The following is a 27061-nucleotide window of genomic DNA, read 5'->3' on the forward strand; positions in this document are numbered from 1 at the left end:
AGAACTCTTGGCACTCCCAACATACCTTGAACTGATCATTTACAGCTCTGGGATTGTTCCTTTAGTGTTTTCAACACTTTGGTGTGATGATAAGGAACCAGCTCACCCAGCAGTCCTCAGATAACCCGAGCTTATCTTGCATGTGGAAGCCACAACTCAGTCTGCCAAAGGGAGGCATTTAATAGGCCCCTAGTTCTGAGTGATTACAGGTCATTACTTGTCCACCATATGTGATAGCCTATCAGAACACTGTTCTCTGATGGCTGCTAGGTCCCCATTGCCTTTAAGTCAACCAGAGGGAGGAACCAACCCCAGGTGCCCATCCTTGACAGTATGTTGCCTATAGTTGTTTCTGGCAACAAATACTATAGGAATCGAGATTCAACTGCTGATGACAAACCACTTTAGTTGTGTGAGGTAGAAAGGAATCTGGATTCAGGGAAGGATGTGATCCCTGGGCCTCAGAAGACTGGAGACAGACCCTCCGGCAAGGACTCTTGGATCAGTGCTGCAGCACTGGCCCCTGACGGGGATTGCTCCTGGCTCTAGAAGCATGCTTTCTAGAATGTTCTCGTCCACCTCCACCCCCACCCCCACTCTGTGGACTGCAGCAGGGGGCTTTCTTGCCTCTGGCTTCCAGTCAGATGTGACCAAGGGGAGGCTCTGGCAGGAGGGACAAGAGGGAGGCCCTAGTATTTATTATTCTGGCCATGCCCCTCTGCTGGGTCACCAAGCCTGGCTGTGTCCTTCTCCCCAAGTCTGCGGCCCCTCCTAGAGCTTTCGTGACTCTACCATTGGGCTCTGGCATCCAGTCCCTCCTCTGCCCCTTGGACTTTGGAGTAGTCACAGCTCCCTGATGCTGCTAGCCTGGGGGTACAGCACCCCCTCTTTTGGGGTCCTCAACCCTACCCCAATAGTCTCGCTATTAAAGCCTCTTCAGTTACAGCATCTGAATGTGCCATCTCTGTGTGGCCAGGACACCGACAGATGGATCCAGGGTTCAGAAGCTGCTGCTAGAACTGCTGGGTCCAGAGCCGGGCTGAGCCCGCTACACTCACGCCGGCAAAATAGGTCCTTTGTCACAAGCCCCAGGCTGGCCTGGGTGCATCAGAATGGCAGAGGCTGAGTCACAGGCCTCAGTGTCTTCCTGTAATAGGGGGATGGTCGTACCTACCTCACAGGTTAGGTTCCAGTAAAATTAAAGCCTTAAAATTATGTTTGTTTCATCATCCGTGACTCCATAAAGATTAGCTGCAACACCAGTGCTGATTTTTGTCATTTTTTTCCCCCTAACTTCTCATAAGCAACCCTACTCCGGCTCTCACACACTCTTACTCTTGTGTTGCACCTGATCTGGCCGCTTTCTGGAGGATCTGTCAGAAAGAAAGAGTGGATAGCTTCCTGGTCACCCAGCACGGTCACCTGTTGCTATGGAAACACACTTTTCAGCTGGGTTCATGAAGATTCAAGTGTGAGAGACCAGCTTGGGGCTGAAGTGTTCTCTGACCATCCACTGTGCCGGAATCTCTCTTTCACAGACTCCTCTAGGTGTTTGCATGCACTGTTCCCTCCACCTGCAATGTTCTCATCCCTCTTCTTCCACTGCAAACTCCTATTCAGCTGTCAAGGCCCACTTCTCTGAAATGACTTCCTCATCCCCTAGGCAACAACAGCCATCAATAGTTATTCATTGAGCCCACTTTGTGCTAGGCATTGTTCTAGGCACAGGCATGTAACACTGAGGACAGGCATTCAAGACCAGCTTGGGCAGCATAGCAAAATCCTGTGTCTACAAAACAATTTAAAAAATTAGCCGAGCATGGTGGCGCGTGCCTGTAGTCCCAGCTACTGGGAAGGCTGAGACTTGAGTCCAGAAGTTTGAGGCTACAGGAAGTTATAGCTGAACTACTTCCCTGCAGCCTGGGCAGCAGAGCAAGACCCTGTCTCTTAAAACAAAAAAAAGAAAAAGAAAAAATAAAGAACTATGAGATGCCATTGGTAAGTTTTGAGTGAGTGGGGTCACCTTCCAGCTGCTTCTGGGAACACCCTGGGAGCGGGAGGGGTATGAGGGAAGCTGGCAGCTGGAGTCCAGGCAGGAGGCTTCCTCGTCGTGGTCCAGGAGAGAGGAAGAGGGCCTGGCCTGGGGCAGGCTGTGGAGAGAAGGATGGTCATGATTTAGGATGGAACACAGAGGCGGGACCGACGGTGTGTGGTGGTGGGGGTGTGGGGACTGGGCCCCGGGTTCTGGCCTAAAGCAGCTGCCATTTTGGGGACGGGAACCAGGTGGGGTGGGGCGAGATTGGGGGCTGGGGAGCAGAAACTGGCTTGGTTTGGGGAGGAGGAAGGGGAGAGGGTGGGGAACGAGAAAGATTAAGTTCGAGTGGCCTGCGGGTCCTTGGGGGGTGCAGGTGGTGCCCAGGAGGCGTGGGACCTTCCCAGTCGGCTTGTGGCCGCTTCCCTCTGCGGCATCCTCCCCTCGGGCCCTGCGCAAGTGAGGAGGAAGCTCCCCCACGCTGAGCACCCGGAGGAAGTGAGCAGCTGGGCCCCTGCCTCCTGGCCCAGCCCCCGTGGCCCAGGGTGGCCTGGGAAACCCGGAACCTGTGCCTATTTGAAACCCGGGCCCACAATTCGTGCTCTGGAGCTTCTTTTTCCTGGCGTGGCGAGAGCAGCCAGGTGAGTCCTTTCGGCATCTGGGCCAGGTGAGTCCTCGCTACGGGGACACTCTGCCCATCTGCCATGCTTGGGTGCCAGGGGTGGCAGACGCCACATGGAAAGGGGCCCAGAGAGCACAGCTTCAGCTGGGGCTGCACAGGAGGGCAGTGGTCAAAGTGGACCACTGAGCCCCCAGGGTCCCACTTGGAGGTTGCTTGTCCTCCTTCCCCATCTTACCGAGGAGGTGCCGAGGCCCTGACAGGCAGAGGGACCCGGCCCTACCTCTCGTGATCACCAGAAGATCGGTTCTCTTCCATGCCTTCACCTCTCCTGAGCTTCAGCCAAGTGCTGGGAGAAAGACCAACTCCCTCTTCTTCAGCTCAAGAAACTGAGGCCCTGAGAAAGGGAAGGGACTTGCCCAGGGCCGCTGATTCCTAGAGGCAGCTCTGAGGTTTGTGTCCACTCAGCTGCCTTTGGACAGCATCCAGACCAGACCCTTCTTGTAAAGATGCATCAGGACCAGAGAGGGCAGAGAGCTTGCCCAAAGTCACACAGCCAGAGTGAGAAGGAGCCAGAAACTTCCAATCCTGAGGCCAGGCACTTTCCTCCTTTCTGGCCATGGCCCTCAAGCTGGAATCTGGGTGTTCTGGAGGAAGCTTGGACACTTCAGGAGCTGGGAGTCAGCCCCAGTGACTGGGTCTTCCCACTTCCATGCTTCAAGGCAGGACAGAGTCCCTGGCATCCCCCAGGCTGGCTGCTGGTCTGATGGGGGTGGCTCCAGTCCTATGAATGCCTCTGTCTTGCACAGTCCTGGGGGCTCCCAGCTTTGACCACTAACTTCTGCTGTGTGGTCTCCCTACCCCTAATGTCGGATTGAATTTGAGACGCGGGGAAGACCCAGGGGCTGAAGAGAGAGAAAGAGGGCGGGCAAAAGCCATCTGCTGAGCCAGTGAAACCTTTGCAGGGAGGAAGTGGGCCCAGGGGAACAGGAAGGAGGGCTGGCCCCACTTCTGAGTCGGCTGCATCCCTGACATGGGGCAAGCCCAGCCCTCAGTCCGTCGTGACCACAACAAGGAACGCCAATGGTGCCCTCTGTACTCGCTAGCCCTTCTGGTCCAGGCCACTCTCTGGGAGCCACACCTAGGTGGAGGAGGTCTGAGTTGGGCACCATTACCACACAAGCTTTGGTTCCCTCCTTCCAAGCCTGGCCATGCTTTCTCTGTGCCAGCCTGTTTCAAGCTCCAGGACCCCAAGGGGACAGGTGGATTTCTGCCCCAGAGCTCACAGTCTAGGAGACAGTGCCCACCTATGTGTCTGTCTCAACCAACCCCACATGGACCCACCCTTGAGCTTGACACCCCTCAGACAAGCTCTGAGGAATGGGCCACACCCCTCTCTTGATCTTCAGTGCCCAGGTAGGGCAGGGCTCCTGGGCAGGGGCTCAGGAGAGCACTGGACAGGTCGCTGTACCCTGGCTGAGGAAGGACTGTTTCCCGCCAGGCCTGTGCTTGGGCCGCGCCCCAAGCCTGCGTGCCTTTCTCGACTCCTCTGCAGGATTTGGCTAAAGGGTGTCTCCCAGGGGCTTTGTCCCCTTGCCTAGGCCGGCACGGTGACACATCCACCGAGCCCAGATCCCACCATCCTCCCACACCTCCTGTTTAGAGGAAATGGCCACAGCGTGAGTCGAGGGCTCTGGGGTGATGATAGCCCCTGTCCCCTGCATCCTCCAGGAGGGCCCTGAGACGATGGAGCCAGAGTCCCTCTACAACCTGCTTCAGCTCCCCAGGCAGGTGGACCCGCCAGCGGAAGCCGAGCTCCCACAAGGTGCGTGCCCATGCAGGGTCTGCACGTCGCGGCCGGGGTGGAGAGGGAGGGTCTATGTGGCACTGCCTGCCATGTTGTCAATGAGCACCTAGTGCTGTTGCCCCACCTCCACCTCCTGCTTTCTGCTGGACCCAGGTCTTCCTGATTTCCTGCTCCTGGAAACTTCTGTGGAGCCACCCCCCAGAGCCTCCTGTCTCTAGGTTCTTGGTGACATTGGTCACGGTGATGAATCTGCTTGCTGACATACTGTGAGCCTGATGGGAGTTGGCACCGCTAAGCATTTCTTACCTGCAGCGTCTCATTCATTCTGAAGGGTGGGTGCCATGACTCCCCTTTTATAGATGAGGAGACTGAGGCACAGGGCGTAGTGTGCCAGAGTAACAGGTAACTCGGCCAGGAAGTGGTGGAGCTGGGTTCTGGGCCCCAGGATGAGGTTCCACAGCCTCCTCGCAGTGCCGCCTTCCCGAGGACTTGGGGCTACGGAACTGCCTCTTCACCCACGTGGGGCTCTTCATCGAGTGGAGTGGGAGGCTGGACACGGGGCTCACACCTTAATCCCAGCACTTTGGGAGGGCGAGGCAGGAGGGTTGTTTGAGTCCAGGAGTCCAAGAGTTCGAGACCAGCCTAGGCAACATAGTGCCATTTCATCTCTAAAAAACAAACAAACAAAAAACACACACCAACAAATTAGCCAGGCGTGGTACGTGTCTGTAGTCCCAGCTATTTGGGAGACGGAGGCGGAAGAATCGCCTGAGCCCTTTAGAGGTCGAAGCTGCAGGGAGCTGGGATCATGCCACTGTACTCCAGGCTGGGCGACGGTGAGATCCTGACTCAAAAAGAAAAAAAGAAAAAAAAGGAGGCAGGTGTAGGATCCAGCGATTCAGCACAGCACCGTATGTGCCCCCTGGGGAGTTTGGGGCCTCTGCCCCTGGAGGTTCCCTCCTAGGAGATGGTTCAAAGGGACACAGGCAGGACCCAGAGCTGTCACCGTCACTGCCGTCTCCAAAAAACACAAACTAATAACAGCACACCAGGAAGCAGCCAGATGTCCCATGGGAAAGGGCTTTAGGTGAACTCTCTAGAACTTATGTAACCGCTAAAACAGAAATATGTTGACAAAGAAAAACTGCAAAGTCACTTAAGTGAAAAGAGCAGAACACAGCTTTCTCCAGGTCCCGTGAGTACAGTCTTTTAACATGGGCGCTGTGGAGCGAGAGCCTGGTGCCAAGACCCCAGGCTTGGGCTGGGCTTGGTCCAGGCCAAGGGGGTTGGGCTTGGTCCAGAGTCGTCTGGATGACTTCTTCACTGTTCCATGTTCTGTTTGTAAACACTTAAGACTGGAAGTGTCCTTGGGAGACTGCTGATTCAGGGTGGTGGGACTTAGTTGCTTAGAAAAAAACATTTATTTTTTGTTTCACAGTTGATTTAGAGATACTTAAAGTTCTGGCAAGCAGAGCTGGGACATGGGTGTTTTGAGTGTCGAGAAGTCTGCTCCAGGAAGGGAGCTTATTCCTTCTTCTGTTCATTCACTCACTCACCCAAGCATTTGTTGAGAGCCTGCCTGTCCTGGGCACTTCAGTGCACGATTCCCTGGCGTTCTCTCTTGTCAGAAGACACAGAACTGGGTAGTACTCGAAGGCTTTCAGAATGTCTAGGAAGAGTCTCCAGCTGGGTCACAGAACAGGCGGTGCATTTTGTGAACTTACATGCTGACGCAGTTTCCCCATGTACATTGGGAGTAGCTGATCTCAGATGTCCCTCTTGGCCCTGACATACTGTGATTTCTGCGAGTCTAAAATACAGGAAGCTGCTGACTGAGAGCTTGGGGGGAAGAGGGTAGCCAGGCCTCAGAGGCCAGGCCAGGAAGTCTCCCCTCAGCCCCTCGTAGCTGGTGAACCTGGCCACATCTTCACCTCTCTGAGCTGTGGTTTCGTTTTACCTAAATGGGTCAGGTTGCCAGATAAAATATAGGACACGCAGTTGAATTTGAATTTCAGAGAACCAAGAAATTATTTCTGCACCTAAGTATGTCTCAAATACAAATATCGCTGTGTCTGAAGATGAGCTGACATCCTGGAGGGAAACACAGGGGGCCCTGGGGCTGAGCTGGCAGGACCTACTCTCTGGGTCTGAGGTGCTGGGTGGGTGACTTGCAGGGAGAGTGGCAACGCACCCCGTGGGGTCCTTACACGTGTGACATGACCATTCCATTTCCAGGAGAAAAGAAGAAATACCTGCCACCCACCTCCCGGGAGGACCCCAAATTTGAAGCACTGCAAAAGGTACAGCCACCCTGAGCAGCCCCTACTGCTCTGGAAGCAGTTTTTTCACGGGCAGACCGGCCACTGGCCTCCATGGGGTGGACATAGCGGGTCATCCCCCACTCCTTGACCTTAGGCTGGCAGGCAGCCACCCCCGCAGGCCTCTGGAAGGCCTGTCGAATGACTGCATGAATGAACATTTATTGAGCATCGATTGTGTGCCTTCACATGCACCATCCCAGCAACCTCATGGGATCTGAGGGCATAGGTTGTCACCTGAGTTCCAAGGAGGGGACAGAGAGGCTTAGCGAGGTAAACTGACCTGTGTGGGGCATACGGCCACTGGTCCCAAAGCCCATCCTCCACCCGCTTGACTGCCTGGGCTGATGGAGAGCTGGTGAGGGGGCAGCTGTGGCCTGGGTCATCCAGTGCTCGGTTCTCTCCTTGGCCATGGGTACTGCCCTGGCACAGCTGGGGTGGAGTGGGGCACCTGCAGCCCCATATTGGTTTCCCAAGGCTGCCACCATGAATGCCCACAAACCAACAGAGACACATTGTCTCCTCATCCCAGAGCCTAGGCATCCTAGTCAAGGAGTCCTCAGGACTGGGTCCTTCTGGAGGCTTGAAGGGGAACCTGCCTGGGCCCCTCTCCCGACTCTGGAGTCTGCTGAATCCTTGGCCCTGTGGCCATCACTCCCATTTCCACCTCCACCTCGGGGTCACCTCTGCCTGGGCTCCTGTCATGTGTCCCTTACTTCCTCTTGACTCCAAGAGCACCTTCAACATCCGTATTTCTCCTCACCACCCCTCCAGGGCCATTGGGCTGTTTCTGTCAAACACCCATGATCTGATTCTTCCTCCACCCTGATTCCACAGCCGCTTCCTGTACTGGTTGTGGTAGGACCTCACTTCCCAGCACCCCACCTTCATGCACAATAACGACAGCCCTACAGTGCTCAGGTCTGTGATGGAGAGAGAGGCAGGGGGTCTGCAGGAGCCTCGAGAAGGCCCCTATCTGAGCCTGGGAGATCAGGTAGGGCTTCCCAGAGAAGGTGCCATTTGACCAGGCCTTGAAGGATCACTAGGGGTTGGCAGGTGGGAGGAGGGTGTTCCAGGCTGAGGACGGAGCCGGGCCAGGTGCGGGGCCAGGGGGGAGGTCTCCACACTCCCGTCAATCGTCCCTTGGGCCCTGCAGGTGCTGGTGGAGTGGATCAACGCCACCCTCCTCCACGAGCACATCGTGGTGCGCAGTCTGGAAGAGGACATGTTTGACGGGCTCATCCTGCACCACCTCTTCCGTAAGTGATGGCTGGGCCTTGGCCCCATCCGCTCAACCCGGCCCCTGCAGGCCCCACAGGTGGCTCTCTGGCTCAGCCCCCACGATGGCCCCAGGGTTAGGGACACCAGTCTCACCTGGAGGGGCCCGGGCTGGGGAGACAGAGGCTCTGCCCACGGCCGGTGAGTGAGGGAGCTATGCCGTGGGTCAAGCGGGAGCCCTGACACCTGAGTCGGTGCTCTTTCTACTCTCGGGCACTTCTGGAGCGCCTGCTGTTTTCAGGTGCTGGGAGATGACAAAGAAACTCACCGCCCTCAGGCTGCTGGAGAGAAAGCAGGCAGTCCTGGGGCAGGTGGTGGAGACAGGTACAGCGGGGCTGGGATCTTGCCTGGGGTGCTCCTCCACAGTTTGGAAAACTCCCCAGTGCTTTGAAGGGGCTGCTCCATCTCAGGGCTGCCCCCCCGGGGCCCCAAGAGGGCTTTTCCCACAAACCTCAGAGTCACCCTCTCATGCTTGGTCTGTCCCTGGAGGGCAGGGACAGGCCTGATGCCGATGCCGTGTCCTCAGTGCTTAGCCGGGAGCCAGGCTCTGCAGTGATTGCTGAGCTGTGTAGATGTAGAACAATCCTACCAGTGTGGTCGATGCCTCCTGGGTACGTCCCATGCAGCAGGCACAGCTCAGCCTCAGAACAACGCTGTTACTCTCCCATTTTACAGATGAGGAAACTGAGACTCTGAAAGGCCTAGAGTCACCTGTCCAGGCTCTCGCAGTTCAGGAAGCCTGGGAGTCAGGATGCTAGCCTAGGAGTAGGCTTTAACCACTTGGCCCCATGGAAATGGTGTGGACACAGCTGTGCAGGAGGGTGTGGGGTGCAGGCTCAGGAGATGCAGTTTGCCCCCTTGATCCTGCTTTGTGTGTGGACAGGGGGTCTCCTGGGAGCTGGTGGGTGGGTCCGCCGAGGATGTGGGTGAGGCCCAGGCCCTGGCACTGGGAATGTGCTCTCTCTGAAGGGGTCTCTGAACGTACTCTCCTGGAGGGTCCCCAAGGGGTGCTGTGCCCCCCAGGATCTAACTGCCCTCTCCCGCTCTCAGAGAAGCTGGCGGCCGTCAAGCTGGAAACAGAGGCTATCGCCCTGACGGCCGCCAGCCAGAGACGCAAGCTCGCGGTGGTCCTGGAGGCTGTGAACCGGGGTTTACAGCTGGAGGAGCCGCAGGCCAAGTGGAGCATGGAGGGTATGTGGGCCTCAACCTGGTGCTTCAGAAGAGGGCTGGGAGCCAGGTCCTCCTGTACCAGGGGAGGGTCGGGAGCCAATTTCTCTTGTGCCAGGGGAGGGTCGGAGACAGGTCCGCCTGTACTCAGTGTCCGGTCTACCCAGGAGGTATGCTTGCCCTTCTCCTAGGCGCAGGGCCAATTGGAAGGTCAGGCGTCTGAACAGCCAACACCCGACACGCATCTAAACCCTGAGGTCCTGTTGAGAATGACGGCCACTGGGGCTCCAAGCCCCATAACATGCCGTCCACTTTGTCAGGAGGTGCCAGTGGTCCCATTTCATTAATTTGTCCAAAAGACTTCTGCAGGGCCTGCTCGTACAAAAAAACGAGTGTGGAAGGCACTAGACTCCCTACCACACCCCCATGAACAGGCTGGTATGGATTTCCTTCCATTCAGGTCTCTCTACCCTCCCCTATTCCACATGAGGAAACCGGGGCTGAAAGGCATTAGCAGCTCCTCCAAGGTCGGACGGTAATGAGGAACAGGGTCAGTTTCCAAACCCAGATTTTGCTGGCTTGCACGCCCCTGCATCCGCTACTGCGTTTAAAGTCTCACATTCAAGACCTGATGTTTGTAAAGTCGACCCCGAATCAGGTCACATTCAGCTTAAATCTGACACTTACTCAACCAGGCAGTGCCTCTCCACAGGACGTTTGGCTGTTTCTGATTGTAAACAACACTGCAGTGAACATCTTTGTGTCTAAAGACCCATCTGCAAGGCAGACAGAGTGACATTTGTAGGTTCTGAATGTACCTCCCAGATCTCTGCTTTCCAGAGGCTGGACACAGACCTCCTTGGTCTGCAGGGGGCTGTTCTGAGAAGGAGGAACCTCCGTGGGGCTGCGGGCTTGGGTGGCCCCCTCGGCCCTGACCCGTCTTCTGTCTCCTGCCTCCTGCCAGCCATCTTCAACAAGGACCTGCTGGCCACACTGCACCTCCTCGTGGCCCTGGCCAAGCACTTCCAGCCCGACCTGCCCCTCCCGACCAACGTCCAGGTGGAGGTCATCACCATCGAGGTAACGGCCCAGGCTTGAGGGATTCGTACACGGAAGCTAAGCATCTTGGGTCTGCACTAGGGTGTTGAGGGGAGGCCCAGGGGCTGAGCTGGGGTGAGTTTTAGGAAGCATGAAAAGTGGCAGGTCCCCTTAGCCCAGCAGTGGGGTGCTAGCTAGAGCTGGGCATGGGATGCTGTGTCTGGTGGGGCTGGCAGAGGCCCGCTTGACCTCAGCAGAGGACGTCTGCCTGGGTCAGGGCATGTTGTGAAGATCCCGGCTGATGGCGACCGTATCACGTGAGCCGTGTGTGTCCATGGTCACTCGGGAGCCTTCACACCCCTGAGTCAAAACCACTGTCCTTGCCACTAGGGTACTGTCTCTCACTGGGGTGCTGTTGACTACATCCATGCCCCGTTTTCCTCTTTCAGGAAGCCCTTTTGGATTTCTCCACCCCCAGATATTCCCGTTAGCATATGCACTGCTTGTGCTATGGTTCATGCCCTGAAGTCCATGGCTTCTTTCTCCGGGAAAACCCTGAGCATCAGAGAGAGGGACCCCCTGTTTTTTTTTGCTTGTTTGTTTGTTTTTGAGTTGGAGTCTCACTCTGTCGCCCAGACTGGAGTGCAGTGGCCGCTCCCGGCCACCGCTGCCTCGACCTGCTGGGCTCCGGCGATCCTTCCGCCTCAGCCTTCCAAATAGCTGGAACTTCAGGCGTGCACTACCACGCCTGGCTAATTTTTTATTTATTGTGGAGATGAGGTCTCACCAAGTTGCCAGGCAGGTCTCAAACCCGCGGGCTCAGGCAATTCACTCTCCTCGGCCTCCCAAAGCACGGGATTACAGGCTGAGCCACTGAGCCCGGCCGACCCCTTGCTTTTACTTCCCATGACTCCCTCCCTTCCCCTTGGTGGTCTCTGGGTCCCTGGTGAGCAGGGGCTTCACAACAGAGGACTTAAACACTGACTCACCCGAAGAGAATAAGCCACGTTCAGCCGCGCCCCGTCATTCCTACCTTTTAAAAGCCCATGGGCTAAAATTCTCTCCTGAGCAGTTTTGTGGCTTTGTTTATACTTCTGACGTCAGTCGGAGGAGACTTCACTCATTCTTTCATTCATTTGTTCATATCAGCACATGCTCGTGGATACCACCCCCTCCCACTGTGAGGCTCAGGAAGTGAGGCAGATGTGTCCCTGTCCTCATGGGCTCAAGTCTCCTGGGGAAGGACAGTGAAGCCAGGAGGCCGCCCCGAGGAGGGGGTGAGGTAGAGCAAGCTGCATCCCTTGGGGCTGCTCGGGTTCCAGAGTTTTTCATCATTCCTCCATTTCTTTCCTTTTCCTTTCTTAGAGCACCAAGAGTGGTCTGAAGTCAGAGAAGTCGGTGGAACAACTCACAGAATGCAGGTGAGGGAGGGACAAGGGTCCATGGCCAGGGCTGGGTGGGGCTTACGGGGGTGGACAGGGGCTGATCCGCCCGGGCCCCTCCCAGCCACCCTGCCACAATCCCTGGGGTGGGGACCCCTAGGCTTGGGCCAAAAGTTCTGCCCGGTGCATAACAGTCTTCCTCTGTCCTTGCAGAGTTGCAAGAGCTGCAGGGGGGCTAGCGCCCAGCTGGGGCTGTGGCTGTCCTGCCAGGCCCACCCACTCACCCTGGCGTGGCTGCTTGCTATTACCTCCTTGGTCGCTTTGCAGCCCAGCTCTGCCTTGTCCAGACAGCTCTCTGGGTTGGCCGGGAGAATGCCTACTGGCAGGACATTTGTGGGCTCTCCTTCCCTGTCCAACTTTCACTGAAGGCCTACTATGGGAAGGACGTTTTGGCTCTCACAAAGCCCAGCCAGGCGAGGCCAGTTCTCTTCAGCCTATGAAAGTTCCAAGAGGGTAGGGAAGTGCCCAGAGCCACACAACTGGGGATGGTGGAGTTGGGATTCAAACTCAGGACCAGGCTGTGCTTGGATGGTGCTGTGACTTGAGGAGGAAGGCAAGCAGCAGGTGTCAGGAGGAAAGTAGACCTTAGAAAAAGCACCTTAATGAGGCTTCCATGTGCTCCCTGGCTGCCGTCTGACCCATCTCCCCCTGGGTCCCTACACTACCTGGCACCCCCTGTGGTCCCAGCCTCACTTGTTTCCTCACTGTCCAGTGAATGGGCCAACTCTGGCCAGCCCCTGAGCTTTTGCTGCACCATCTCCCTAACCGGCTTGCCCTCCCTTGGAGGCTCTACCCCTTTTAGCTTCCTCTGCCCTCCCAGGACGGTCTTCCTCTCTTCGTCCAGGCTCCCGCCTGCCAACGTGCTCTAAGCCAGGGTCCTGCACACTGTATGTTCTCAATGCCCGGGTATCCCTGAGCCTCAATTTATCTCTGTTAATTTAGAGAGTTAGGCCAAATACCTTCCAACACAGAAGGTTCCAGATTCTGAGCAGACCTCCAAGGTTGGCACATAAGAATTGCCCAGAGCACTCAGTCCAGGCACTGCAGAGAACTGGTGGGGCCTCGAGAGGAATAGCCGTGGACCACACGGGCTGGTGGCAGGTCTGCCTTCAGGCTTCGGCATGACACAAGCTCAGGCTCAGGGTGCATTTGGGTGCACGGCTGCTGAGTGTCACACTGGTGACTTGGCAGCCGCTGGGTGGTGTTGACTGTTTTCTGACTTCTTGTATTAGCTACAAATTGCTGTGTAACAAATTTCCCCAAAACATCACGGCTTAAAACAATAGCAAACATTTCTTCTCCTTACAGTTTCTGTGGGTCAGGAGCTCAGGAGTAGCTCAGTGGGGTGGCTGGGATTCACCCTGTCTCATGGGGCTACAGCCAAGATGCTGGCCGGGGCTGCTGTCCCCTGAGCCTTGACTGGGACTGGAGCTGTGTGGACGGTGCACGGCATCTGTCCCTCGTGTCAGCATCAGCCTCTATGCTGAGCCCCGTGTTTCCATCTCAGGCTGTCGGTCGCCATCCCGTGTGACGCAGCTCCCTTCTCAAGGGCCATGGTCAGTGGAACCAGAGAACCTTACTCAGATGGGGCAGGGGGTGGGGCTAAAAATTGGACCCCCAAATAAAAGAAAACAGTTCAAAACAATAAAAACAAGTGAAAGGCACCAGACACAAAAGAGGACATGCTATATGGTTTACTTTACGGTTTCCAGGACAGACAAAACCATCGATGGCGAGAGAACTCAAAGCCCTGGTGTGTGTGTGTGTGTGTGTGTGTGTGTGTGTGTGTGTGTGTGTGAAGGGGTATCGAGATGGGAGGGCGCCTTGGGGTGCTAGGCAGGTCCTGTGTTGCTAGGGGGGGTGGTGATCACACAGGTGTGTATACACGTAAAAATGTACAAGCTGTCAACTTACACATGGGCATTGAGAACGTGTGCACTTTACTGTCATTGAGATATATCCCCTCAGAATAAAACAGGGTCCACAGAAACAGCAAAATCCGTACGTTTCAAAGTGTGGACGCCCCGGGATTAGGGCACGAGCCTCTGCCTGCCCTTTGCTCTTTGCAAAGCCCCGCTCTGCTGTCTGTCCCATCTGCAAAGCTGCCAGGGGAGCAACCCGCCCCAGTTCTCTGCAACCTTGCCAGCACCGAGACTTGGTGCATGAGTAGGTCATGAGTCTGCAGATGTTTTTAACCATGTGTTTGCTTGCCCCCCCCCGCCCCCACAATGTCCTCTTTAGCACAGACACGGACCAGTCTTCGAGTGAGTACTTTCACAATTTCCGGGAATCTCTTCCTTTCCTCATGCATGTGTGTCTGAGATGTGTGCTGATGGAGGGTGAATCGTCCCTCCTGGGTCTGTCTGTTCAGGAGCTGGCTGCTCCTTCTCATGACACTGTTCCTCTGGGAAGAGAGAGGCATCATCCACACAGCTGGCGATGGCAGAGTCTGCTAGGTGTGTGAGCTCTGGAGCTGGGTTCAGACACCAATTCTCCTGCTTATTAGCTACGTGAGCTTGGACAAATGTCCTCGCCTATCTGTGCTTCAGTTTCCTCATCTGTAAAATGGGATTAATAATGGCACCTGCCTCTTAAACTGGTGGTGACGGTTAAAGGAGATAATTTGTGAATGTGTTCAGCAGATGGTTGAGTGCTCAGTAGTGAGTGGTTATTAACGAGGCTTCTGCTGTTCACCAGTCAGTTGACTGATCCAATCCTTACTTCTTTCCCTCATCCAATCCTTGATTAGTTGATCTGGCCAGCTGTGCATCCACCCATCCATCCATCCACCCATGTATTCATCCAAACATCCTCCACCCACCTGCCCATCTATCCACGCACACATCCATTTGTCTATCCACCCATTCATCCGATCACCTTTCTATCCATCCATCCATCCATCCATCCGTCCGTCCATCCGTCCATCCATCCGTCCGTCCGTCCATCCATCCGTCCGTCCGTCCATCCATCCATCCATCCGTCCATCCATCCATCCACCTACACACACGCCTATCCGTCCATCTAGCCACCTTCCCGCCTATCCATCCACCCACCTATCCATCTGTCCTCTAGTCCTCCATCCACAAACACCCACCTATCCGTCCATCCACCCATCCACACCTACCCATTCGTCCACCCGTCCATCCTTCCATCCACCCACTCACCCATCCCCACCTATCCATCCATACATGCACACCCACCTCTCCATCCGTCCACCCACCTCTCCATCCATCCACCTACCCATCCATTCGTCCACACACACACCTCTCCACTTGCCCATTCATCCATCCACCCACCTACCCACCCACCTATTCATCCATCCACACACACATAACTCTCCATCCATCCATCCATCCATTCATCCACACACATCCACTTATCCATCCATTCACCCACTCATCCTAACACTATATTTCCTCCTCGCTTGCTCCCTACTTAGACACAGAGCTATGAGGGCAGGGGGCCAAAAGGGACATCTCACCTGCAGAGGTGGAAATAACGACCTGCCAGTAGCTTCTGAGAATGGGGGCTAAGTGGGCTGAATAGGGCGAGGAAGGAGAAGGGGGGTGGGGAGGGGTGGCAGTGGGGTCTGTGTATGTGGGGGGAGGGACAGCCTGAGGACATGGGGGTTGCCCAAGAAGCAGTGTTTTGGGTAAAGGTAGGGACACAGAGCAGGTGGCTATCTGAGGATACATGTGAGGATACGTTAGCCTCTCATTTCCTGGCTCCTTCAGTGACACCATTTTCCTGACCACAGACCAAGAGATCTGGAAGGGACCACTGGTGTTTCCACCACGGTTATTGGTTTTGAGGGCATTTTAATCTGGATGATATCTGGCATGACTTTACCCCTTTCACAAAGGAGGTGACAGAGGCACAGAGAGGTGATGTGACTTGTTCAGGGGCACATAGCTGCTGAGTAGCAGAAGCTGCAGGCAGACTTGGGCCAGTCTTGGTATTTGGTGACTGAGGACCAGTGACCTCACAGGAGGTGTGTTAGCTGCAAATAGCAGAACACAGCATGTGCCTGAAGGGTGCTGGTCTGAGGACATGGGGCGCCTGAGGCTGACTGTGGGAGCCTGAGCCACTGTTCCCACATCCTGAGGGAGCAACTTGGTTGCAGAGGGTGATGGCCTTTTGCATGCAGCAGATTCAGATACTCTGGGAGGGCCTGGCGTCCTCACTCAGCTAACCCCAAATCCTGGAGAGGAGACCGGTGAACTCAGTATCAGCCCCGGGCTGGCCTCTGGTCATCCATCCAAAGCAGCCTCTGTGCTCCTGGGGAGTGGAGCAGAGCACTGGGAGGAGGGGGCAGAGAAGGGGATATGACCCAGCTGACACCATAGCAGGCATCCCTTGCAGAAAGGATGGCCATTTACTGAAGTCCTATTGCATGCCCAGTCAGCGTGCCAGGTGTGTTCATCTGCTATCACATTCCATCTCTGCACCAACCCCACTCGTGGGTACTCTCAGCCACACTTGACAGATGGGGAAACTAAGGCACAGAGCGGGGAGGCGATTCCTCCTGGGCCACACAACACGGGGAGCAGTGACTCAAATCTGGGGTCGTTTTATTCAAGAACTGTGATCTAACACTGTGGCTCCCTCTGGACTGGTTATCCTGAGAAACTTTGGTGAAAAACAGTCCCTGTTTGGCACAAAGATAATAGCATCGTAATGAGGTGTTTATTGGGTCTGTGTCTGCAGAGGACGTCTTTGATGAATTATTTAAGCTGGCTCCAGAGAAGGTGAACGCAGTGAAAGAGGTAGGAGAGATCAAAGCTCCCAGGTGCTCCCTGGCCACCCCACCCCCCCACCTACCCTACCACACTGTGGAAGGGAAATGGATGGTGGTGGGGGAGCTTTCTGTCACCCCAGGCGGGAAGGTCGCAAACCAGAGGTCCCGGGTCTGGGGCCTTGTTTTCCCTCGGGCAGGCCATTGTGAACTTCGTCAACCAGAAGCTGGACCGCCTGGGCCTGTCTGTGCAGAATCTGGACAGCCAGGTAGGGACACAGCTGAGGGTCCCCAGGCAGGGCAGGGCCACTGGGTGCAGGAAGGAGAGAAGGTTCCACAGGGACCTAGAACTCACTGTGTGGCCTAGGGGGTGTGTCACCTCGTAGAGCCTTGGGGTCCTCCTCCCTGAGGAGGGTTGTTGCTGGCAGGTGGGGACCCTGGAAGGAGGGACCATGGGAGCACTTACAACCCTGGAGTTAACTTGGCTGGTACTGTTTTCATTGTTATTGTTTTTTTCATAATTAACCTTAAACGATCAGATACTAAGACTCGAAGAAAGCGCATATATCCTGGGTTGTGCCTTGTGTCAGATGTCTGTAGGGGACAGCACATCTCGGCCACCTACGGCTCCCTGTCTGGCTCAGCACCCCAGAAGCTCAGCCCACCATGGCCGACGTAAACAGAATCGTCCCAGGGCAGGAGCAGTATGCCATCAGGAGTCAGCATTCGCCATCGGCCGTGGTTTTCCACCATGATGCTGTGCCTCCCTGCCCAAAATGTTCCCTCAACACCGTGGCATGGTGGGGGACCAAGGAGCAGAGAGGCTAACCTCCAGCCGGGGGTCTTCGGGCAGAGGCGGGGAGCCTGCTGGACTCTGGCAGCCTCAACCGGAAATGGCCTCATAGGCATCGGGCCACCTGGGGTCTATTGCATGCTGGGGCTGGGGTAGGGAGGGAGTCTGGTCCCAGATGGACTGACTGGTTTATGAAGATCTTAGTCGGAGCTGCTGACCTCTGGGAGAGACTCTGGGGGACATTGGCCAGGGAGGGGTGGGGTTGACATGCTCCCACCCCCGATTGCTAAAACCTGTAGAGCCCTCCCTAAGTGCCAGGCCCAGGGCAAAGTGTTGTTCATGCGTTAACTCACTGAATCCTCCCAACAAGCCCTTGATGTGGGAACAGATGTTACCCCAGTTTACAGATGAGGACATTTAAGGCGCAGAGAGGTTAACTAACGTGTCCAAGATTACACAGTGATAAGTGATGGACCTGGGATTTGAACTCAGGCAGCTGGGACCAGAGTTTGTGCTTATAACCACCTCTCATGTGGCTACATGGGAAGCTTGTATATGACTGATACGGTGACATGGCAGGGTGGAAATACCAGACTCTGAAGCCAGGTGGACACGTGTTTCCATCCTGCCTCTGCCACTTAACAACCCTGTGCTCCCAGGACAACTCCTCCATGTCAGCTGTGTGATCCTGGATGAGTCGCCAGACTTCTCTGAACCTCGATCTGTTCTTATAAAACGGATGCAAGATACCAGCCTCATAGAATTGTGATTCATAAGCTGACGAGCACCAGGTGTCTGGTATATTCCCTGGCATGCAATAAGTGATACATTTGCAATTTTATTATATTTTAGGTGGCTATAAACAGGATGATTTCTGAGGTTTACACTCTCTCTTCATCTCTCCCTTGGTGAAACAATGACTTTGAGAGAATATTGGTGTGTGCGGAGATGGTATTTAGAGACTGTTCAATAAAAGGGGATATTGGAGTCCCTGGAATTACATTTGTATTACTAAGGAATATCAGCAGAAAAGATTTCAGACCCAAACCAATAACATCAAAACAGATCTAATATGAGGAAATTCCATTAAGGACTCTGAATGGCGGTTTTCCCCAACACTCTGTCTTGTGTTCTGTATCTTTGAAGAGATTCAATAGGATTATATTAGCATATGACATGCTGGTGGCAGGGACGATAGCTTTATCTTGGAACATACAGGCAGAACAGACAGAAATATTAATGCGGCAGCCGGCAAAATGCACCTGGTGTGCCACTCTCTACCTTCTCCTGGTGGCGTATTTTTCACACTCACCTCTGCTTTCCCCCGTGTTTCTGTGGCTCCTGGAACAGCATGCTGTTGAAGTGACAGGGAGGTTGTTCCACAGAGAGCTTGGAAGTGACCTTCCACAGCTGTTTTTATTGAGTCTGTACTAAGTCCCAGCAGCCTGTGACTGCTTTATACCTGCTATGTATAGCAACCCCGTGTGGTCGGAAATATCTTCCCCACTTCTCAGAAAGGAATCTGGGGCTCGGGGAGATGGTGTGACTTCCCTAGGGCCACACAGCCTGTAAGAGGCAGGGCGGGCTCCCCGAGGCTGTCTGACTCCAGCTGCTCTTGTACGACAGCCTCCGCTTCCTTCTTTTGCAGTTTGCGGATGGAGTCATCTTACTCTTGCTGATTGGGCAACTGGAAGGCTTCTTCCTGCACTTAAAGGAATTCTACCTCACTCCCAATTCTCCTGCAGAAAAGGTAAGTTTTCCAAAGATTTCCTCTGCTGGTCTGCCTCTGGGTGCACAGCTCTACAGAGTTGGCAAACCAGTCGGTGTATTCACTTCCAGGTGAAGTGAAAGGTAGAGGGGAACTTTGTCTCTATGTCTGCCCATCCATCCATCCATCGATCCACCCACCCATTTAACCCTCCGTCCCATCTGCCCATTATCCACCTACCCATATACATATTAACCTATCCATTCCCCATCATCCAGCCGCCTCCCATCTACCCGTCATCCACCTATCCGTCAATCTCCACCCGCCCATCTATTCACGTGTTAACCCATCTGTCACCTACCCAGTCACCCGTTATCCATCCACCCATCAACCCAACTGCCCACCCACCTATCCCCTTGCCTTCCTATCTATGCACCTATCTGCCAACCATCCATCCATTCTTCCGTCCATCCCGCCCACTTATCTATCCACCTGCTCACCTATCCACGTACCCATCTTTCTGCCTGTTCTTCCCTCCATCCATCCATCCCTCCACGTATCCGCCCATCTATCAGCCTGCCTGTCCCTGCACCCATCTCCCTGCCGATTCATCCATCTATCCACCCATCTACTCATTCACCTGCTGGCCTGTCCATGTACCCACCTTCCTGTCTATTCATCCACCCGATTCATCCATCCATCCGTCCACTCATCCATCCATCTATCCGTCCATGCATTCATTCACCTGCCCATCTACCTGCCCGTCCATCCCACCCCCAAGAGTCTATTTGGTGTCAGGCCTGGTGCTCCACGGGGCATAAGACAATCCAAGCCTGCCTTTGTTTTCAAGAACTTCCCGTTCTTCACCCAATGTACTACCGACGAGGTGTGGTCTTCCAGGATCACAGTGAAGTGTGTTGGTTCAGACGTGTGGGTCGCAGGAAGGGCCTGAAAGGGAGGAGGGTTTGTGTAATGTCAAGGAGTCAGGAAAGGCATTGGGTCAGAGGGGAGCCGGGAGGTTGATGGGTTTGCAAAGAGTTATTGAGGAAGGACTCCCTGGGGTAGGGAACAGCATCAGCAAAGGCTCAGAGGAGGGCAGGAACAGAAATGCGTTAGGGAATTATCCACTGTTCACTCAGTGGGGTCTGGTCTGAGGAATCAGGCATTCCTTGTGGACCTTGGAAGCTGGTGACATGCCACACTGGCGGTGACGCTGAGGTATGGCTGGAGGACAAGCTGGAGTGCTGGCGGTTTACCTCTGTCCACGCCAGGGTGCCTCAGTCCAGGGCCGGAGGACTTTGGTCTCCCTGCCTCTCTTTTTCTAAAGAGGCATAAGCCCAGGCAGGGCTGGACACTGTGCCTAGGGTCAGCCTTTGGACTCTTCTGGGGAAGGAAAGATTTCTGTCCCTTTCATAGGCCAGGACATCCCTGGGGCTGGATAAGGCCTCTTGGCCTGCTTGGGGCCCAGAGGCAGGTGAGGTCAGCCCTGAGCCCCCACCCGACTCCTCTGACCTGGGACCCCACCCGACTCTTCCTGCCTGGGCCCCAACCAGATCCCCCCACCTGGGCCCTTCCCCGGCTCCCTCCCACGTCCTCTCGTCCACAGCCACAGCCCAGCCTCTCCCCTGCTTCAAGTGGAGCAGAGCCAACCTCACAGGTGCTTCCTGGTATTCCGCCTCCCCGGCCATGTCCCCTCCCCCCATCCTGCAACTCCTGGCACCGCTGCATGGCTCCCAGCCCCCGCTTGCCCTCCACGACCTCATCCTCTCCCTCTCCGGGTCTCCAGCCAGGCTATTCCCTCGGCCCAGCCCGCCCCACTTTGCTTCGCACCAGCGTCCCTGGACGGTCATCTCTGACTGCCTTCTCATCCTCTATGCTCCCTCAGCTCTCTGTAGGTCCCTGGGTTACAGCCCACATTCCTTTGGAGATAACTGCTGGTATCCCATTTTGCACTCACTCCATACCCCTTTGGGGGGGAGTAGGGTAGCATTGCATCTCCATTTGACAGAGGGGAAAACTGAAGCCCCAAGAGGCTGACACACCGGCCCAGGACCACTCGGCTATTCAGTGGCAGGCCTCACACCAGGACAGGCCTGCTGTCCACAGCCCGCTGTTTGCCTTGCCACCATGGAGATGAGTTTCTTGTGGGTTTGGCCTCTGCCTTCCCTGGAGGCTAGGGCTCTCTGGACTCCACTCCCATGTGCTGAGATGTTGGGTAGAACAACCAGGCTGGTGCAGTCAGTGTGCTGGTCCTGGTGGTTGCAGCAGGCACAGTGGCCAACACATATTGGGTCCTTCCATCCAGAGGCACTGCAGCAGTTAGCCATCACCACAGATATGCCGTGTAACAAATACCCCAACCCAGTGACTCAAAACCATGCCCATTTCTCCTCATGGATGGGCTAAGACTGGCTGGTCAGGGCTCAGTTCGGCTCTGTCACTTGCCTGAGGACTAGATGGAGACCAGGACACTGTGACTGGGCAGCTGAGCAGCTTAGCTCTGTGTCATACACCCCCTCATGCCCACCCTGGGATTAGCAGTCAGCCCAGTGTGTCTTTCTCCCAGCAATAGCAGAGACACAAGAGACCAAGCAGGGCACACAAGGCCTTGGCTGGTAACTGGCATGCTGCCATTTCAACCTCATTCTCTTGGCCGGAGCAGGCCCTGTGTCCTTGGTGGGGACACAGGAGTGCCCTGCAAAGTGTGCAGGTGCAGAATGGGACCGATGACGCAATCTCCCATGCGCAATGTCCATGCACCTGCTAACTAATCCTCAGGTTGGGCCCCGGAGTTAGGAATGAGGCCCATCCCCATTTCCACCTGAGGAAACACTTCAGAGAGGTGCGGTCATCTGGCCGAGGGCACACAGCTCGTTAGGCTCCTCCCTGTTTCCTTCCTGGGGAGCCAGGAGGACTCCCTCGGGGAATGGAGGGGTGCTGGGGTTCAGGAGGGTCGAAGCTGAGACCAGGGCACAGACCCTGCACCCAGAAGGCAGGACGTTGACGTGTGAGCTATGAGGAGAAAAGGAGGGGGGCAGGGGGCAGTCAGGACCACCCAAGGGCTGGGGTCCTTGGTCAAGGGGCCCAGAGCCCCGCCTCAAGCAGCACCAGGCTCTCAGTGCAAAGCCTCTGCATGGTACTTCACACCATGCGGACCCCAGTGACAAGCCAGGGACAGGCACCCGGCGGCTCCTGTCCTGTGCACAGCCAGCCTGCTGACTCCACCGAGCTTCGAACCTTCTTCCCAATGAGTCCGATTCAACGTGGGGGGAATGCAGGAGCCTCTTAGCTCAGACCCCAAGAATGAATTTTTACGGCGTATCATGGGACTCGCTGCTGCAGGGGTGTGGAATAAGATCCCTGAAGCGGCCTTTCATCAGAGGGGGTGGGGACGACAACCCTTCCGAAGGCGAGGCACCTGCGGAATTGCTATCGCATCAGACTGGCCTCTTGAAATTGGATTTCTCATTATCAGGCCTTCCTTGCCAGTGGTGTTTTCGCGAGGTTGTCATTCATTACGAGAAGAGAAGCTAGGGACAGAGAGAGAGTGATGATCATTTGCTCTGCAGAAATCCAGCCATCGGAGCCAGGAGTCTCTGGCTTCCTTCCTCGTTCAATTATTTCTCCCCAGGAGGACGCATGCATCCTCCTGGGGTGTTGCTTTCTCTTGGCTCCGTGGAACAGGGTAGTTTTACCACCATCATCTCCAACCGCTATGGCAGGAGGATGGGGCTTTGGCTCGAGTGTGTGGAGCTGGCCTTGGCACCTGGGGCGGCTCTTCCGGGAGACGATCTTTGGTTCAGAGGGAGTGTCCAGAACTCTCCACTCTGCGGGGAGCCGTGTCTGAGGCTCTAGCCCAGGCACAGCGGGTGGCAGAAAGGACAGAAAGAGTGTGGCAGACACAGCAGATAGGGTCACTTTGAGTGTCAACAGCAGCAACTCCCAAAGCATAAACTCTGTGAGCACCGTGGCTGGTCTGTCTGTGGCCTCTGTTGCACGGCCAGCACATCGTAGAGGATCAGTTGACACTTTTAAAATAAGTGCGTGAATGAAGTGTTTGCAAAACACTGGTCCCACGGGGTGCTCTGTGACAAACGGGCTCTGTAGTTAACTTGGGGAAACACGCATGGTCTTGAAGGTTCATGATACCCACTAACATGTTCAAGGCTCTGAGAAGTTCTGCAGTGAAGGATTTCCATCTTGCTTTATATTTCCCAAACCATTTATCCATGGAGACCCATCTTCCTTTCCATCCTGGATCATTCTTTGGGAGATGCTGGCTCCTGCGGTCTCCCGAGATGGGGTTGATAACCGGGAGCGCACAGTGCTGAGCGCCGACCTCGGGGTCTCGTCTCACTCACTCTGCTGTTTACTCTCCGTGCAACCTGCAGAGACATTCTTGATGCGAATGTGAACAATAGCACCAATCACAGCCCTCATTTCCCGGAATATTTCAGCCTGGGCAGGGGGAAGCTGTGGGAACACAGTGATGGGACCCCATGGGGGTGTTCTGGCCTGCTCCGAGATTCCCCTCAGTTTTGCTCTGGACACCCCAGAGGTATGCTCGCCTGCGTGGGAGCACTGGCCCTGTGGGATGGCCTTCGTTTCCTCTGCTTGTCCCACTCCAGAGGGGACAGCCGCTGGTCCACCTCGCCTGTCCTTGCCTTTCCATCTGGCCCCTGCCCTCCCTCCCCTCTGCTCTGTCTCTTTGATGCACCACCACCAACCCTACCACCCCTCCCACGTGGAAAAGGACACTGCTCCCCCGCCCTGCGTCCCCCGCACCTCCAAATCTTGTCTCCTGCTTCAGTTCCGTGTGCAGCACCACGCTCGAGGCACAGGGCAGCCGTGGAGGGGCGGGCTGGCTGGTGTGTTCTCCCCATCGCACAGATGCGGCAGCCCAGGGCTGGCGAGGATGTGCGACCTGTCTGAGGTCAGACACTTGGTGGGGGTAGGGAGGTGCTGCACCTACACGTCCAGCCAGATCCCGAGACTCCTTCCGCCCAGACCCATGGGGGGCAGCCGGGGGCAGCCTGGGCAGGGCCGGCATCCCGGGGGCATCTTGCTTGGCCTTGCTCATCCGACGCCCTGCCGACCTCCGTGCCTGGCTGGGTGGCCATGGGAACTGCCAGCCTGTTAGAAGTGCACATCGGGGCTGGGACAGCCGGGCAACTGGAGAAGGAGAGGCACCAGGAACGACTGGCCCCCAGCTGGGACATCCAGCCCCCACAGTGGATCCGTGACTGAGGCCATTGAAAGGAGGGCTTGTTTAAGGTCACACAGCGAACCGCGGGCCCGTCCCACTTTGCTCCCACCCTCCCTTCCTAGCACACCAAGGTCAAGGGCAGGGGAGTCTGCTCTGGTTGCCCCTGAGGCCCAAGGGAGAACCTGGAATGACAATGCACGGGGCCTGCTGGGGACTGATAGGGTCCTGGACTCCCACTGCATCCCACAAGGCCGTGGGGAGCTGGGGAGCCCCCTCTGCAGGTGGGCAAGTGGGGCCCGGGCACGCCAAGCCACGAGCTTCAGCAACCGAGCTGGGGGCTGAAGTGGGTGACCTGGCTCGCTCCACCCTGCAGGGAGCCACACCTGAGGCACCAGCCCAGGCTCAGGGGTGGTGGAATGGACAGCCACCCGGAGGGGGTCAGCTCCCATCTCCTGCCTGCTCTGCATGGCATCAGAGCAGGACAGGCCCGGATCCAGCACTTTCTGTCTTGCGAGCGCAGATGAGCCCTTGGGGCCGCCCTGGGTCTTGGTTTCCTAACTATGCTTTTCCCAGGGAAACTTGATTGTTTCTGGGGAGTGGGGTCTCTGCCCCTCAGGAGCCCTTGCTCCTTTTGCTGGCAAGATCTCCTTACCTGGCAGGACTCACTGCTTGCTGTCACCTCCACCAGGAAGCCTTCCCTGACTCCCCAGCTGGGTGCCTTTTTCACTAGTGGCAGCCCGTTGATGCACACCTGTGCCAAGCATACACCACCTGCTCAGGGCCTGGGAGTGACTGAGGAATGCTGTGTGGACCCCTCATGTGAGGGGGTGAGCTCCCCAGTCACCGGGACTGGAAGGAGACACTGAATGACCCTTGGTTTTGCTTGGGGTCAGGGATTCACACCTTGGGCGGGAGCTTGGGCCAACGACAGGATGGGCCCGGGTCCTAGAGCGGGTCTGCCTCCTCCTGCCGGCATCTGACGGGGCCTTGTCACTGCAGCTGCACAACGTCACCCTGGCCCTGGAGCTGCTGAAGGAGGAAGGTCTGCTCAGCTACCCCGTCAGCCCTGAGGGTGAGTGTGCGAGGGTTCGGCCTGGCATGAGTGCCACAGATGGGCGCAGGGCACCGGGATGAGTGTGTGTCCCTGGAGTCCTCCGGCCCAACACCTGGGTGATGAGCCCCTGCCGAGGTGGTCCTGGGGAGCGGGAGGGGCCGAGGTCTCCAGAGAAGCCAGGCTGTGGGGTGCCCCAGGGGGCTGCTGGGGAGGACCGGTCAGGAGGGAGGGCAGGTCACGAGATGGGCAGGGAACGGGAGCCTAGCATGGTCCTGGTGTGCCGGGGATTCTTCTGGTTTTAGCACCGAAAGCCCTGTGTGCCTGGAAACCCCACAGTCCTGGGCAAACGGACCGTTGGGCCACCCCACCCAGGCCTGACTGGCTGCCCCTCTCCCCTCTGGCCTGCAGACATCGTGAACAAGGATGCCAAGAGCACCCTGAGGGTGCTCTACAGCTTGTTTTCCAAGCACAAGCTGAAAGCAGACGTGGATGGGACACCCTGAGGAGCCTCGAAGTAACCCTCGCTGTCCCCCAGAGCTCGGAGCCTGCCTGCCCGCCCCGCTGGACAGCCCAAAGCCACAGGGGCTTCCCCACAATTCTGCTATTCCCATGTGTGTGACCTGTCTGCCCTCCCACCCTGGCTCCTGTGTCCCTCTGTCTAAGTATTTTGAACTCACTGGTGTGAAACTTTTTTTTAAATAAAGTTTTTTATTTTTTGTTTTTAAGATACAGGGTCTTGTGGGGCATGGTGGCTCACACCTGTAAACCTAGCACTTTGGGAGGCTGAGATGAGAGGATCCCTTGAGCCCCGGAGTCTGAGACCATCCTGGGAGACAAAGCAAGACCTTGTTGCTATTTTTTTTTTTAATTGAAAAATTAGCCAGGCATGGTGGCATGCACCTATAGTCTCAGCTACTTGGGAGGCTGATGCAGGAGGATTGCTTGAGCCCAGGAGTTCGAGGCTAGGATGAGCCACGGTTATGCCCTGCACTCCAGGCAACAGAATGAGACCTTGACAAAAAAAAAAAAATAAGAAGGAGAAGGAGGAGAATGAGGAGAAGAAAGAAGGAAGAGGAAGAAGATGAGGGGAGGGAGAGGAAGAAAGAGGAAGAAGAAAGACAGGGTCTTGCTCTGTCACCCAGGCTGGATACAGTGATGCAATCATTATTCACTACAGCCTTGAACTTCTAGACTCAAGGGATCCTCCCACCTAAGCCTCACAAAGTGCTGGAATTACAGGCATGACCCACCCTGCCCAGTCAATGTGTGGATCTGTTTTGAGCTTTGTGGATGTTTCTGGCCTTGCCTAGTTCTAGGTGTTTGTTTGTTTTGCTTTGGAGTTGGCATCTCACTCTGTTGCCCAGGCTGGAATGCAGTGGCACAATCATGGCCACTGAAGCCTTGACCTCCTGGGCTCAGGTGATCTTTCTGCCTTAGCCTCTCAAGTAGCTGAAACTACAGGGTCGTGCTACCACACCCAGCTACGTTTGTTGGTTTTTGGTTTTTGTTTCTGTAGGGATAAAACACTGTTGCCTAGGCTAGTCTCAAACTCCTGAGCTCAAGCAATCCTCCTGCCTTAGTCTCCCAAAGTGCTAGGATTACAGGCATGAGCCACGATGCCCGGCTGCTCGGTTTATTTTAACAAAAGCATTTCTGGGAGGGATGCTGGGAACCTGCAGGGTCCTGGGAAGAGACCTTGAATAAGCATAAATCTGAGCTGAGTCCCTCATGCCGCAGCTTCCTCAGCCTTCCCCCTGCGGGCTGCACGTGGCTGTGTCACTGGCCTCGGGCAGTGAGAGCCCAGTGAAGTGATGTCACTTGGGGCTTGAGACTCTCAGGCATTGGGGCCGATGGCCGAGGCCCC

At 55.8% G+C, this 27061-nt stretch overlaps 1 protein-coding gene across 1 annotated transcript; it reads left to right on the forward strand.

Annotated features, from left to right (window-relative positions):
* The first annotated feature begins 4397 nt into the window (after nucleotides 1-4397).
* PARVG (parvin gamma) lies at nucleotides 4398-25881 on the forward strand. Its single transcript, XM_008052909.2, has 12 exons — nucleotides 4398-4476; nucleotides 6694-6758; nucleotides 7933-8035; nucleotides 9105-9245; nucleotides 10186-10301; nucleotides 11625-11680; nucleotides 13943-13965; nucleotides 16409-16467; nucleotides 16637-16705; nucleotides 18878-18979; nucleotides 25143-25215; nucleotides 25606-25881. Exons 1-12 carry the CDS (start codon nucleotides 4398-4400, stop codon nucleotides 25698-25700), a joined length of 981 nt encoding a protein of 326 aa, XP_008051100.1. The 3' UTR covers nucleotides 25701-25881.
* The last annotated feature ends 1180 nt before the right edge of the window (nucleotides 25882-27061 follow it).

The sequence above is a fragment of the Carlito syrichta genome, unplaced genomic scaffold (genome assembly GCF_000164805.1).
Source record: "Carlito syrichta isolate Samal-C Ts95f unplaced genomic scaffold, Tarsius_syrichta-2.0.1 Scaffold287654, whole genome shotgun sequence".
NCBI classification, from domain to species: Eukaryota; Metazoa; Chordata; class Mammalia; order Primates; family Tarsiidae; genus Carlito; species Carlito syrichta.

Excerpts from the sequence above, each read along its gene's own strand:
- PARVG (XM_008052909.2), top strand. The coding sequence starts at position 4,398 with ATGGAGCCAGAGTCCCTCTACAACCTGCTTCAGCTCCCCAGGCAGGTG. Across the intron at positions 8,036-9,104 it reads CATCCTGCACCACCTCTTCC|AGAAGCTGGCGGCCGTCAAG; the intron begins GTAAGTGATGGC and ends TCCCGCTCTCAG. Across the intron at positions 9,246-10,185 it reads GGCCAAGTGGAGCATGGAGG|CCATCTTCAACAAGGACCTG; the intron begins GTATGTGGGCCT and ends GCCTCCTGCCAG.